The 15,098-nt window shown below is 38.5% G+C and overlaps 1 protein-coding gene across 2 annotated transcripts; it reads left to right on the top strand.

The window, feature by feature from the left end:
- The first annotated feature begins 853 nt into the window (after nt 1-853).
- On the top strand, nt 854-14,778 carry il15l (interleukin 15, like). Of its 2 annotated transcripts, none has more exons than XM_022219384.2 (4): nt 854-1,541; nt 7,179-7,220; nt 8,826-8,975; nt 14,170-14,778. In XM_022219384.2, exons 1-4 carry the CDS (start codon nt 1,407-1,409, stop codon nt 14,278-14,280), a joined length of 438 nt encoding a protein of 145 aa, XP_022075076.2. In that variant the 5' UTR covers nt 854-1,406; the 3' UTR covers nt 14,281-14,778. The 2 variants fall into 2 exon arrangements, with proteins under 2 accessions (XP_022075076.2, XP_022075074.2); XM_022219382.2 differs by having other exon boundaries at nt 8,823-8,975.
- The last annotated feature ends 320 nt before the right edge of the window (nt 14,779-15,098 follow it).

Here is a 15,098-nt window from a genome sequence, read left to right as displayed (position 1 = left end):
TCTGAATAATTCTCGACAAATTTTTGCGCCATTTTGGATAAATTTAGTCACTTTAATCATTCTTGTAATTTTTGGGACGTCGGTTTTGGTCATTCAAGACATTTTTTTGAGTCAATTGAGATAATTTTTTCATTTTGGACACATGGAGAAGTTCGAAGCCAGTTTGGACTCATTTTAGAGCATTTTGAACCTTTATTTGTCATTTTGCACAATGTTTGAGTCATTTCTGGTCATTCAGGACCATTTTTGAATTATGCTGGACATTTTGTCATTTTGCACCATTTGTTTTTCATTCTGAGCAATTTCTGAATAATTCTGGACAAATTTCTGAGTATTTTTTTAAATCATTCTTTTCATTTTTGGTCCATTTTTTTTGTCATTCAGGACCATTTTTTATTCTTTCTTTGAGTCGCTTTGGATAAATGTGTTCAGTTTTGGCCAGTTTGGGCTCATGTTGGATCTTTATTAGTCATTTTCTACAATTTCTGAAACATTAAAAACACTTTTAACGTCTTTTTTCCTGCATATTTTAAAGAGTTTTCCCTCCAGAACCTCCTCATTGTTTATACAAAGGAAGTGGTGCCTCAGCATAAAGACATTTTTAATCTTGAAAGTGTAAAATATTGAAAACACTGTTTCATCTGGTGGATGTTAAATGAAATCTGAGCACCAGCACTCATTAAAGACGTCGTTCTGGAACTTCCCTGTCTTCATTTGTGCCTCCAGAAACGCCTAATTAATGCCTGTTTAAAGGAAGGAAGTGGATGTTTAAGGCTGCAGCATGTTTGCTCCTTATAAGGGGTGCTTTCCTCAGTCTGATGTAACTCTGTTGGTAGCAGCTCCAACTGGACTGTCCTACTGAGGCTTTCCACCTAAAACTGGAGATCCTGAGGAGACTTCAGCTGGACTTCTGGCTACCTGTGAGCCATGCTCTGTGTGTTCTTTTTTGGCTCCAGGCCAACAGAAACTAATATGCAAATTCCAGCTTTGACTCGGAGCGAGAATGAAAACGTTTTTCTGCCGTCGGGCTTCTTGGCTCCGTCTTGAGTCGCTGTTTGTCTAAAAGAATCTGCTGCTCCAGCGCCAGGAGTTCAGCTCTGGTTTACTCATTTACTGCTGCGCTCTATTATGGGATGTCTCCGCAGGAACGCCCAGTGATTTGTGGAGCTTGTATCTGCTGAAGGGGAGGAGTGAGAAAGTGAAACTGGAGTTTAAAGCTGTCAGACTCCGTAAAGCTGCAACCAGAAGGAGGCGAAGGAGTTCTGGAGCTTCTTCTGATCTTCTGTCCACATGTTGGATTTGTGACTCCCCCTGCTCCTCTGCTCGGCTCCGGATCCTGCAGGGTCGTCGCTGGAGCTGCTGGTCTGAGGTCCGTTGGGATAGTGCAGCGGGACAATGCGACGCAGATGATGCCATGCCGAGAGACTGTCCTCCTGGGCTTCGTCTGTCTGCTCGCCGTGACGCAGCAGGAGGTGGACAAACGCTGCACCAAAGGCGTCCTCTGGCAGGTGGAGGCCCTGCAGAGGAAAGCTGACACGAAGGTAGGACAGGTCCTCTGCAGCACAGCGTTCATCATTACCACGAACATGTCCACGCAATGTCGGACATGTGTCCAAAGTGACTCAACTTTTCCGCAGAACGTGCCCAATCTGACAGAAAAAGTCTGAATCTTTTTTCCATAAATGACAACGTCTCCACAACTTTTACATAAAATGTGTCCAAATTTCTACCAAAACTTCCCAAAATGGCACAAAGTTGTTCATTATTACCCCAAACCTGTCCAGGATATTATAAATGTGTTTAAAGTGACTTTTCTGCAAAATAAATTAGGAAAAAGTTCTATCTATCTATCTATCTATCTATCTATCTATCTATCTATCTATCTATCTATCTATCTATCTATCTATCTATCTATCTATCTATCTATCTATCTATCTATCTATCCTGAAATGCCACAAAACTAAAATTTCATTCAAAGCGACTTATTTTGTCTCAGTTTCAATCTTAGTTTAAATTTTTTGCCTGAAATGACCTAAAATGTGTCCAAATTTCTACCAGAACTTCCCAACATGGCACAAAGTTGTTCATGATTAGCCCAAATTTGTCCAGAATATTTGAAAAATGTGTCCAGAATGACTCAACTTTTCTCCAAAACGTGTTCAAAATTAGTCAAAACACTCACAGATTTTTAAAAACCTGTCCGAAATGACTAAACGTTTGCCAGTGTGACTCAAATATGTCCAAAAATGGAAAAATGCGTCAAATTTACTCGACTTTTCTCCAAAATGTGTACAAAATGACTGAAAAAGTCTGAATCTTCTCAAAAATTTGTCCAAGCTTGACTCAAAAACTTGTCCAAAATACCAAAAAAAGTTTTTAAAAGGATGTCTCCAAAACAAGAAAAAGTCTGAAATCTTTTCAATTTTTCAGAAACTTAACATTTGTCCAAAGTGAAAAAATTTGTTCCGGATGATTGACTGTGTAACAATTTCAGTTTTCTTCCTGAATTGTGCTAAAATGTGTCCAGATTTCTACCAAAACCTTCTGAAGTGGCACGAGATCATTCATGATTACCTCAAACCTGTGCAGAATGTATAAAAAAGAAATGGGTCCAAAATGATTCAAATTTTCTCGTAAATGCGTCCAAAATGACAGACAATGTTTGAATCTTTTCACAAATGTGTCTAAACTTGACTCAACATCTGTCCAAAATGAAAAACAAATGATTTATGACGTCTCACTTTCATTGTCCGTTTGAAAATGTTTCTGGAAAAATGAGTTTGACTGACGTTTTAAAAAGGACATCTTCAAATTCTATCCCAACATTCAACCAATCAGTCAATCAAATTTTATTTATAAAGCGCCTTCCAACAGCCAAAAGGAGCACAAGGTGCTGAACAGAGTAAAATAAAATGAATAAGTAAAAGCATTTTAAGACGCACACGGTTCTGCAAGGAGCTAAGCGTCAAACGCTGCACGGAACAAGTGCGTTAACATTTCATAGAGACTGAAATTATGACAAAATAAATCGCTTTGAATGAAATTTTAGTTTTGTGGCATTTCAGGATAGATGGACAGATAGACAGAACTTTTTTCTAATTTATTTTGCAGAAAATTCAGTTAACATTTTCAGCCATAATGCAGAAATGTTTTCAAAATGGCTCAAAAGTTTTCCAAAATCAGTCCAAAGTTACTAAAACTTTACCAAACCTTACATAATAGGTGTTCAAAAACCTTGTGTCCAAAACGAGAAAAAAATGTTCAGTAAATGAAAAAACTCTGGATAAAATAACTGCACAGTATGACTCCGTTTTTAAGAATGTTTAAACTGTTGAACATTTGCAACAAAAGAGGCGGTTTGAGTTATGACGTCTCAATTTCAATCTCAGTTTCAAAGATTTTTCTGAAATGACCCAAAACGTGTCCAAAATTAGTCAAAAGCTTTTCCACTCCGTGACTCAAAACTAAAAGGTTTAAAAGGACACCTCAAAAACTTTTCCAAATATTCTATAAAATGTGTTCAAAAATTTTAAAAATTCTTTAAATATGAAAAAAATCTGGACAAAAACCCGTAGTGTCAACACCGGACATCATTATTTATGACGTCTCAATTACAAAAATTCTTCTAAAAACGACACATGACCTGTACAAAAATTTTTATAAAATGGCTCAAAACTCATCCAAAATAACCAAAACTTTTCCAAACTTTCAAAGCTTCTTTGTTGTCATATCATTCCACATTTGCACATGAAACAATACGAAATTGGGCCCTGGTCCCGGTTTCAGCCATAAAGACAATATAAAACACTTCCATAAAAGACAATGTAAGGATAAAAAAACACTACTAATACATACAAACCTACAGCATAAATAGTTGTGCAGTGAGACCATCAGTTAGTGCAATACAGATCAGAGCTTTGGCTCCAAAGTAGTGGCTGACTGTAGAAAAATAAGTAAAGAGCCTAATGCAGTAATGCAGGGTGTGCCTGTTTGTGTGTTTGGTGATGACATGAAAACAGACTCTACAGAGACCTGCTACAGTTCAACAGCCTGATAGCTTTGGCAAAGAAGCTGTTTCTTAGTCTTGTGGTTCTAGTCCAAATGCTGCACAACCTGAAGGGAGAAGGCTGAAGTGTTTACGGACCCCCGGAAGGGACATGGAGAGAAAAAACAGGAAGAATCCCGAGATCTCGCAAAAGTATCTCGGGATCTCGCAAAAACTTTTGTGAGATCTCGCAAAATTCACATCGATCTTATTGGACGTTAGCTCTTCAGATTAGCGACCTGTCTTCATCGTAGTCACGGGCAACGGCGACTACCTTCGAGAAGACAGGTGATTGTCAGAGGTGTTTGGTTCAGAACAGTGAACGTGTTAGCGTTAGCTTAGCTACTTGGCTTTGACTACGTTTGCATCCATTACATAGCGATTAAACAAACGCAATAAGCTGATGATAATGGCTATGTTTATCTTTATAGATGGTCTTCAGGCTAATTGCGAGGCAGAGGTCCGCTGTTGTCTTGGTACATCCGCGATCACGCCACTGCATGCTACACAGTTGTACCGGATTTCAGCTGAAGGCTGCTCTGTCCAAACTGTCAAAAGACATTTTTCTTGTGATACACCCTCCACTGTTGTTAGCTTTTGTTTCAGTAAACTGAGATGAGGAAATCACTATTGCATGTTTCTACTTAAATGCCCTACTTTCATGATATATCACTACAGCATGAACTTTTTACATTTTCCATAAATTTCACCCAAAAGTTGATTAACTTTTTGTTAGTAATGTATGCAGACATGTCATGTAAGCACACTTCAGTAATATATCTGCTGCAGTAGTGCAGTTTATCCATGTAGCTCGGTGTGACCGTAAAAAAAACAATATATGTTACTAATAGGTTTCAGACTAAGGATCTGGTTGAAAAGAACGACTGATTATCCGTCAAATAACAGAAATGTGCACTGAACACTGAATGAAGTCTCTGTAGATTACAGACAAAACACGCATCTCTCATCACAAATTTCTTTTCATTAACCCAAAGTGCATGATCAAAAATACAAAACAGATGAAGTTAAATAATAATAATTTACAAAAAAGAAGATTTTTTTCTGGAAAAGGCAGAAGCAGTGGACAGATGGGACAGATGCTCCAGCACCGACACCATGCACCCCATCAGTCCAACAAGTGTTTGAATTTCCATCCGTCCTCTGGATGTTCTGGAGCATAGATGAGGTCAGGTCTTGGTCTCTTCTGATCTGTTCCAAGAACCGTTCCTCTGACCTCTCCAGATGCTGCAGAGGATCCACAGCAGCTTCCTGCTTCCTCTTTCCTGCATAAAAGCACCTAAAAAGTGCTAGTTTTTAGCAATTTTAGGATTAACCAAAAGATAACCTACAGCGCCCTCCATAATTATTGGACCCCTGGTTAAAATGTGTTCTTTAGCTTCTAATAAATTCATTTTTTTTTTCAAAATAATATAGGACCACAATAAAAAAAGAGGAAAATCCAGCCTTTAATTCAAGTTCATTTATTCAGTGGGGAACAAAAATCACACATTAAGAAATAATTATTTTACATTAAATCATGTGTGCCACAATTATTAGCACCCCTGATGTTAAGACTTTGTACAACCCCCTTTTGCCAACAAAACAGCACCTAATCTTCTTCTATAATACATTTTTCTACAATTTTCAGTGTGAGAGTATGCTTCTGCAATAAAAAGGAATTTATTTTAAGGCTTTCAACACATCTTAACCAGGGGTGCCAATAATTATGGAGGGCGCTGTATTGATCATGTTGATGTCTGCATAGTCTAACAGATCTTACTTGGTTTGGTCTGTAGAGAGGAGGACAGCGTGGAGGAGCTGCAGACTAGTGCTCCTGGTAACTGGACCTCATCATCCAAGGCCGACAGCTAAATAAGATGAACAAGACATGCTGCTGATAGCATCTGTAATACAAATCATGTTCTCCATTAACTGATTAATTATTGCTTTGTCCACACGATGCTAATGTTAGCAAACAGTTTATTGGTTCCTCAAGGGAAGTTTCAATGATTACCATATAGTTCAGTAATATTAATGGGTCATTGTGTAACAGCGTGGGAGGCTTTGAATACAGGTCTGGTAATGAAATGTTGCTGCTGCTTTCCTCCGGTTTTATAAGGAATTGTTTCATAGCTTGTTAGCTTACCAGCGGCTAACTGGTTAGCTAACAATTATCACGCCAACCTCTGATCGCTGATCCTGTGTCGGACCACGTTAGCTGGCATAACGTTCATAATATTGATGTGGGACTGTTGTAGCTAGCGTATTCATAGAAGCTAACAGCAGCTGTTTGAGACATAAACTTATCAGGATCGTGGTTTGCATGGCAGACTAGTGCATCAACTCCAGCTCGGCTGTGGCGTTCAGGGCCCCGGGGGAATCAGGGAATGCAGCCGGTCAAAATTGGGACTCTTTTTGGCCGACCACTGTTGTCCCCAGGAGCATAGCGGTGCGGATTTGGTGGAAACACAAAGAACTGGTGCTCAGTCAGACACTGGCTTCAAACTAGCACTGGAACCAGCCTGCTCAAAAAGCGGTGTCGTTTATGTGAAAACTGTCCCCCTTGTTGGGCACTGCTTGAATGTCTTTATATTTTAGTCTGATTTCAAAATAAAACTCAGTAAAACTGTCGTTCGGGTGGGTGTCCTCCACTGTCATTTCTCCATACTGCCACAAAGATCCAGAAGTATATATAAGTATATACCTACAGTTTTGCAAGATCTCACAAAAGTTTCTTGTAATTCTTCTTGATTTTTATTTTTTCTTCCATGTCCCTTCTGGGGCTGCACAAAACTTTACATATAATGTACAAACTTCTGTCCAAAACTAGAAAAATGTGTTAAAAATGACAAAAATCTGTTTATATATGTATATATAAATACTGTTGAAACACTCAAAACTTGTCCAAAAACCTTTTAAAAGGATTTATTCCGACTCAAATTCAGTCTCAGTTTTAAATCTTCACCATGAAAGTGAAAAAGAGTAAAACGATAATAGAACGGCTTCTGAGATTTAAGGAAGCTTCGTTGTAAAAACACGACTTTCTGTTTTGGAACTGCAAAAACTCCAATAAACTGGTCGTCTTTTAAACTGCTTCTGTAACTTCCATGTTTCTTGTTCTGTTTCTCTTCAGATCAGCTGCCGACTTTACACTCCGACCAGCCAAGACTTCGAGGTACGAACCCGATTCCTCTGATTTCAGCACCAACGTTTGCTTTAAGAAATGAAATAAAATGTAAATAAAAGTGTACTTAACGTGAGACATGTTTTTATTAGCATCAGTTAGTTTCACAGCAGCTCGTTAAACATCTGGACCACAAACACAAACCAGCTGCTGCTTCTAGATTTGAACAGTAATATTATTTAAATTTACTGTTATTTTAGGTAATAAAATGTAATTATATTTAAATAAATAAAAAATGAGTTAGTAAAAATAATAATGAAACCGTAATAAACATATGTGTTCATTATTATTTTTATTAATTAATTAAGATAATTAATTAAAAATAAAATAAACACATGTATGTTCATTATTGTTTTTTTATTATTATTAATAATAATTCTTTTTTATTAATACATAATATCTAGTAAATCAACAGTAAATGCTACAAAATCAATGTTTTTATCATTTTTACTCAATAATATTTGGATTTTTTTGTTCAATTGCAGAAAATATCTTATAAAATCACAGGAAAAATATTATTTTACACTATAAAATTTTTGATATATTTTAGATATATATTACTTATTTTACATTATTAAAACTTATTGTAGATAAATCAGCAAAATACTGTGAAAAACAAAATAAAACAAATTAATTTGCATTTTTACAAAATGTGTTGAACAGTTTTAACATCGTTTTTTGAACATTTTAGTGTTATTTTACATATTTTCACTGTTTTGTTAAATTACAGATAGTATTGAGTAAATGACTAATAAACTTTACAAAATTAATGTTTTATCAATAATCGATTAATATTTTCTTGTTCAGTTACAGAAAATATGTCATAAAATCACCAGAAATGTATTAATTTACACCTGAGCTGTTAGAAAAGGCCAAAGTTGTAAATATTGAATTTAAATTTAAATACCAAACAAAACAAAAAAGTCTGCGTTGTTTTCAAACAGTGCACTCCAAAAAATGTCCTGAACAGTTTTTATCCTTAATTATTCTCGAACAATTTACTGTTATCTTACATATTTAGGGTGGCATGGATCAGTGGGTAGAGTGGTCGTCTCGCAACCGGAGGGTCACCGGTTTGATCCTCGGCCCGTCGTGTTCATGTCGAGGTGTCCCTGAGCAAGACACCTAACCCCTAATTGTGTGTGTGAATGGGTGAATGTGGCATATCACATAAAGCGCTATATAAATACAACTGTTTACCATATTTAATCTTTTCTGCTAAATTACAAATAATATCAAGGAAATCACTAATAAATAAATAAATGTTTTGAACAGTTTTTAGCTTTATTTTTATTTTTTTACATTTTACTGTTATTTTACAAATTTTGCCTGTTTTGATTTATTACACACTAAATCTAGTAAAATCCAATTCAAAAAAATGTGTTAATTTATATGTTTACTTTGGGGAAAAACTGCAACAATCAAGTCAAATTGCAATTTATGTTTCGAAAACAGGTAAAAACTGAATATTTTCCATGTTTAAATGTGTTTAATACAAGCATTTTTGGGGGGTTTTCGTGTTTGCAGACGATTTCTCTGCCGTTCCGTCTGTTCTCTCGTCGTCTTCACGGTTTCCTGGTCTTCTGTTTTCAGCAGATTTGTCCCGGTGCTGCTCTCAGGTGTTTTGCAGAAGAACTCCAGGTCCTCGCTGAGGAGTGGGAACTGAACCCAAACCTGATCCAGAACCGCAAAGCCCGATCCAAGTTCAACCTCCGGATCCAGAGACTGGCCTCGTATTTCGACCAGGTAGAGACGCTTTAAGGACATTTCAACCGTTTAAAATTCCAACTCAAATTCTCTAGTTATTCTTGTATGTTTTATGTTACAAAATGTTGTGATTTAAGAGTTTCTACTTCAGTAAACTAACTTACAAACTTCACATCATTAGAGGATCCAGCATCGAGCCCTGAGGGACGCCATTCATAATCACATTCTGATCCATGTTTTCTCTGCTTTTCCCTTTCAACATGCTTGGATCTTTCACCCAAAAACACCAGGAATTATTAAAACTGATAGAATATTCAGATTTCCAGCTGTCTTTGAATGCATCATGTGCAGTTCAATTTGAAAAATGAACCAAATCTGAACTCAAAATCATAATATTTCCTCAAAAACTGACATTGGCATTATTTTATTTCATGAGAAGACATTTAAGACTGGACTAAAATGCTCCAAAATGAATCAAATTGTCCATAATGACTCAAAAATGCTCATTGTGAATATTTTTTAAATCATTTTGAACTAGTCTGGACAATTTTCAAGTGATTTGGGACAATTTTGAATAATTGTTGGACAATTTAATGTTACTTTGCACATGTTTAAAGTTATTTTAGACAAATACTGAGTCATTTTGAACAAGTTGTTTTAAAAAAATTGGTAGGTTTTTGACTTATTTTTGACAATTCTGTGCTACTTTGGACACATTTCAAGTTATTTTAGATGAGGTTCAACGCATTTTGGACAATTTTAGACTAAGATGATCGGGTATGTGGGGACAATAAAACCTACTGGATGAATAAAATAAATGTAGCATGGCTCAGAAACTGTGTAGCAAGATACGTCCAGCATGATGAAACATCTTTCTATTGGCGATTCTGTTGCCACTTTAAACAAATTTTTTAGTCATTTTGAACATATTTCAAGTAGTTATGGAGCAATTTGGGTTGTTTTGGACAATTCTTAAGTAGGTTTGGACTAAATTTTGAGTCATTTTTGACTTTTTTTTGTTACTTTGGAGAAAATTTCAGTCAATATTGAACAATTTTAGATTATTTTGGACAGGTTTTAGATCATTTTAGATACATTTTAAGTAATTTTGGACAGTTTTTAAGGTATTTTGGACGATTCATCAGTAGGTCAAGATAGGTTTTGAGTCATCTGTGATATTTTTTGTTACTTTGAATGAAATTAGGGTTGATTTGGACAATTTTATATTAGTTTGAACACATTTTAAGGTATTTTAGAAAAGCTTTCAGTCATTTCAGACAGTTTTTAAGTTATTTTGGACAATTAGATTGACAGTAAAGTGCAGCATGGCTCAGAAACGGTGAACAGGGGAGCAAGTTGTTGGAGATGCATTCAGCATGGAGAAACATCTTTCTACTGATGATGAACAGAGATTCAAAACTGGAATAAAACTTCAAGAATCTTTATTGTCATTGTGTTTTCCACACAGCGAAATTACGATTGGTGACTCAGCTATAGATTTTTAAAAAAAGAAAATGGCACACTATATAAAATAAGTTATTTTTTTAAGTTCTCAAAAATATAAATATGTAAACAGAGTTGGTGCACATGAGCAGTAGGATCAGTGTAAAGTGCAGTCCAGTGCAAGACTCAGTTCTTTATTGCACATAGTGAGTCTGTTGTGTGTGTAGGGGGGAAATGGATGGACGGCTCTGGATATAAAACTGTTTTTCAGTTTGGAGGTCAGAGTTTTTATGCTCCTGTGCTGTTAACCCAAGGGAAGCGGAACAAACAACCCATTTCCCTGGTGGGTGGGGTCGGCAGCGATACGTCGGGCCTTCCTCTCGACCCGGCCCGTGTAAATTGAGTCCAGGTCTGGAAGAGGACTTCCCACAATCCCCTGTGCTGTTTTCACCACCTGGTTCTGTAGAAGTTTGCCAGGAGCTGAGGGCAGAGGCTTGTGTAAAATGACTCAAACGTTGTCACATTGAATTTTAACTAAGCATACCTTGAACTCAAGTTGACGTGCACAGAAGTCTTGAGCTCCTTAATCACGGGTGAGTCGTCAGGGACACTGGTCATCTGATCCAATAGCCGAGCGTGCATGGGTGCAATGACGGAGAGTGTTGGAGTCATCTCTTCGGACATGACCAGTGTGGCTGTCTTCAGTAATATTAAAAATGATAATACATTATATTTGTGTGTAGCACTATCTGAAACAGATCTCAAGTGCTGCAGTAAAGTATGAGCTAAAACAGGACAAATGATGATAAAAGAAACAAAAATGAGAATATACAAAACATTAATAAAACAAGAGTGATACCTTCAGTGGTTGGAGAGCTTTCACAATATCTTCTGCTACTGTCACGTCAGCCTCTGTTAGGGTGCAGAGGTCTCATTCATTCCTGCGCACTTCAGGTGAGAGCAGCGTTGCTGTGATAAGATAAGAAAAACTTTATTGTCCAATTAATATACATTAAATTGAAATCCATCTTTGCCACAGGAACATAGTCTTTGTCTGTCTGAGCGGACATGAGGCCGACACCCTGCGGTCACACACACCGCCCACCTCGGGTCAGCACAGTACTATGAATGAACTTTATGAATTAAGTTTATTTATATAGCTCCTTTCTAGTCATAATGCTTCACAGTGATCAAAATACAACATGAGAACAAACAAGTTTTTAAAACGGATAACAAAGACAAAGATTGGTAATGGTATATTCACCTGTGATTGCTGGTTGTTGCTCCAGCATGTCCAGGGAGCTGTTCCAGTGGGTCACCACGTCGATCACCAACTTGTGTTGACACAGGTTCAGAAGCTTTTGCTTTTCTTTACGCATGTGACTCGCCGTTGTGCTGCGATGGAAGAAGGCTGCAATTCGCCTCACTCGGCCCATCAGTCGGGCAACAGAGGGTATTTTGAGTGCTGCTTGGGAGGCTAAGTTGAGCGTGTGGGCAAAACAGCCCACATGCAACATCCCCATTGAGGCCACTGCCCGGACTATGTTGGCCACGTTGTCGGTAACGGCAGCCGGGACTCTGTCCGTGAGCTCCCACTCTCGAAGCGCCTCGGTCAGCAGCTCAGCAAGATGAGTCGCAGTGTGGCTGGCTTCAATCACCCGTGTTTGTAAGACATGGGACACAAGGCACCAGTTACCGTTGATGTAGTGACAAGTGATGGTTAGATAAGAATCCGTAGCTCTGCTTGTCCAGCTGTCGCAAGTGACAGCAACTCTCTCTGCTGATTTCAGTGCAGTTGCGATGTTGTTTTGAACATCAGCGTACATCTTTGGGATTGTGACATGACTCAGTTGTTTACGTGTCGGTATCACATAACGTGGTTCCAGTGTATGGACAAAATGTCTGAAGCCTACATTTTCCACCACGCTATATGGTCTGAGATCCTTGCAGATAAAAGTTGCCAGAGCCGACGTGATTTTCTCTGCACGCAGAGACGTGGACGGAAACTTCGTCCCAAATGCTTTCTCCAGCGTCGGCTTCGTCAGTGCCAGTGACCTGTTAGCGTAACCTGGTTGTTGTGCATGCTCCGGGTGGTGCCTGAATAAATGGCTCTGGAGATTAGTTGTGTTGCCACTGTACTTCACCTCCACTTTGCGTATTTTGCACACAGCATTGTTCTTGTCCATTTCCTCGCTACCTTCTCTTCTCTTGAACCCAAAATGCCGCCAAACATCGGCTTTTAAATATCCCGGTGTCACAAGTTCTTCTTCCTTCTCTGCCATTGTTGTTCTCTCTGACACGGATGGCCTGGATCTCACGAGATCTGACTGCGTTAATGGTGCGCGAAGCACAAAACCACGCGAGACTAAAGGGGTTAGCCAAACAAAAACACCTAATGGGTAAAATCTATTGCATTTTAAAATATCGATAGTGGGATTTATGTATCGATTATCATTTCTACATGTGTATCGATACAATATCGATATTTTTAACCCACCCCTACCTTTGGACGCTCTTTTACTGGTCAAAGATGAAAATAATCCACAAAAAACGGCCAGAATCCAAGCTTTGGCATCCAGACAAAACTACCACGTATAATATTTTGTCCAAAACATGTCTAGAAATAAGTAAATAATCCACAAATAGCTCGGCTCCGTGTGCGCACACGCGGCGCATGGTGGCGCTGCGCGTTTCATATTCACTGTATTTATGTCCATATTTTTATACACCATACACAAATCCACGCGGTCTTGCACTCAAAATGGCGACTGAACTCTGTCCTTTTGGTTTACACCGCGTTTCAACCAATCAAGTGACTCTGGCCTGCCTCCTAGGCCTAAACAGCCAACCGTAGCCGAGACTGACCCATCTGGACCTACCTCATTTCATCAGTAAATTCTGAGCAAATCACGTCGGAGGAAACGTTTGACTGACAGGGCTGGTAGCCAATGAGCTGCTGAATACCAGGATATAAATAGAGCCTCTGCCAGTGGGGTTGTGTGACTCTTCACACCTCCGCTGCGGCTGCAGCAGGAACTTTTCTGTCTCCCTCCCAGTCTCTGTGTCTGATCCACACCGGAGCTGCTCTGAAGTGCCTTTTTTGAGTTCTTTATGAGTTTTTGGAGTGAAAATAATGTGAAAAAGGGCTGAAAAACGAACATATACCATTTTTGCCCAGGGAGTGCAGAGGGTGTACAGAGGGTGTCCAAAATTGACAGCGCCTGGCCATAGCAGTACAAAAACATGTGAAACACTCATTTCTTGTAGTATTGCTCTGAAATTTTGACCTGAACTATGTAAGACCCCAGGCTGTTGCTTTTTTGTGTTTTGAAGCTCTCACAGTGCTGCCACACTTATATTCAGGTGTTTTATTAGGGAAAACATTTAGGCGAGAATAAAATTCTTCCTAATTCAGTGTTTTCCAACATAAAATACTCTGTGCCAGTAGAACCTAGAGTAATTCTGACTGCACTGGGTGAAAATTCAGGTTGTCAGCTTTCAAAGGAGACCCCAACCATGCATGTACTCCAAACAGTTCAAGAACAGCCTTCAATTTACTTTCTGTACATCTTCAGTAGAAATTTCAGGCGAAAATTGACGGAAGCTTTGAAAAGAAGCTTCCTTGCTGTTTGTTCTCTGTACATGCATTAAAGTATCGTGTGAATGTCACATTGTTAGAGGACCCAGCATTGAGCCCAGAGGGATGCCGGTAATAATCAGGTTCAGTGTTTTGGTTTTTAACACGTCGATTCCTCTTTTATTTTTCTGTTTCTACCTTTTTTCTCCACAGACAGAGTCCGGCTGTCGTCAGTGTGAACTTCTCAAAGAGGAAGACGCCAAAACCTTTCTCCAAAGTCTCAACAACACTCTGCAGATCATGAGGTCTCAGTTCTGTCCGTGACCCGTCGCTGCCCCCACTAAGGGCCTCAAAAAGACTCTCATTCAGCCTCAATAAACTTTTCGCCAGATAAAGAGCAACGTGCAGGAGCGTCTCGGCGGGTTTCAGGACACAAACTGGCCGACAGAGCATTTGGACTTTGTTGGACGGTTGCAGTCAGTGCAGTTTGTTGCGTCATTATTAGGTCTGGAGGTTTAGAGACGAACTTATGAACGATTGTTACACAAGTTCTGCTGCTGTTTTATTTAATGAGAAACCATGAAAGGGCCCATTCTGCACTTTATACGTCTTATGTTTGTCAATATGTTCCTGAAACGCCTCATTATCATTATTATTATTATTATTATTATTATTCCATTTATTTGACTGCAGATCCAGAAAAAGGACAAAATGAATATGTTGACAGCTTTAAACCAAAACAGAGGAGCAACAGCAGATGGATTTGTCGGCAGATTGGCTTTCTAATTCTTGCAAAAAATAAAGATCTGCTGTCACAAAAGTTCTATCTAGTGGCTCAGTTTCTTTCTGACGACAAACCAGACGTCAGAACCTAAACGAGAAACATTTTTTGAAAGGTTTTGCTCCAGATGTTGCTAGATGTTACTGCAGGCCAAATGAACCAAGATGCCCACGAAACACCTGAAAATGCTGGAAATGGCTGTACTCTTTGCGCATTTAGTTGTGATTTATTAAAGGGTTTGAAGCAGAGTGGTCTGACCCACTTTCTATAGTTTTTAGGAAAAATGGGTTTGTGTTTTGTGTTGTCCAGAATGGCCTAACATTCTACTGTAACGCTGTATTTGGTTTGTGAGTTAGACCAC

This window comes from Acanthochromis polyacanthus, chromosome 13 (genome assembly GCF_021347895.1).
Source record: "Acanthochromis polyacanthus isolate Apoly-LR-REF ecotype Palm Island chromosome 13, KAUST_Apoly_ChrSc, whole genome shotgun sequence".
NCBI lineage: Eukaryota > Metazoa > Chordata > Actinopteri > Pomacentridae > Acanthochromis > Acanthochromis polyacanthus.
This window is presented reverse-complemented; position numbering and strand designations above follow the sequence as displayed.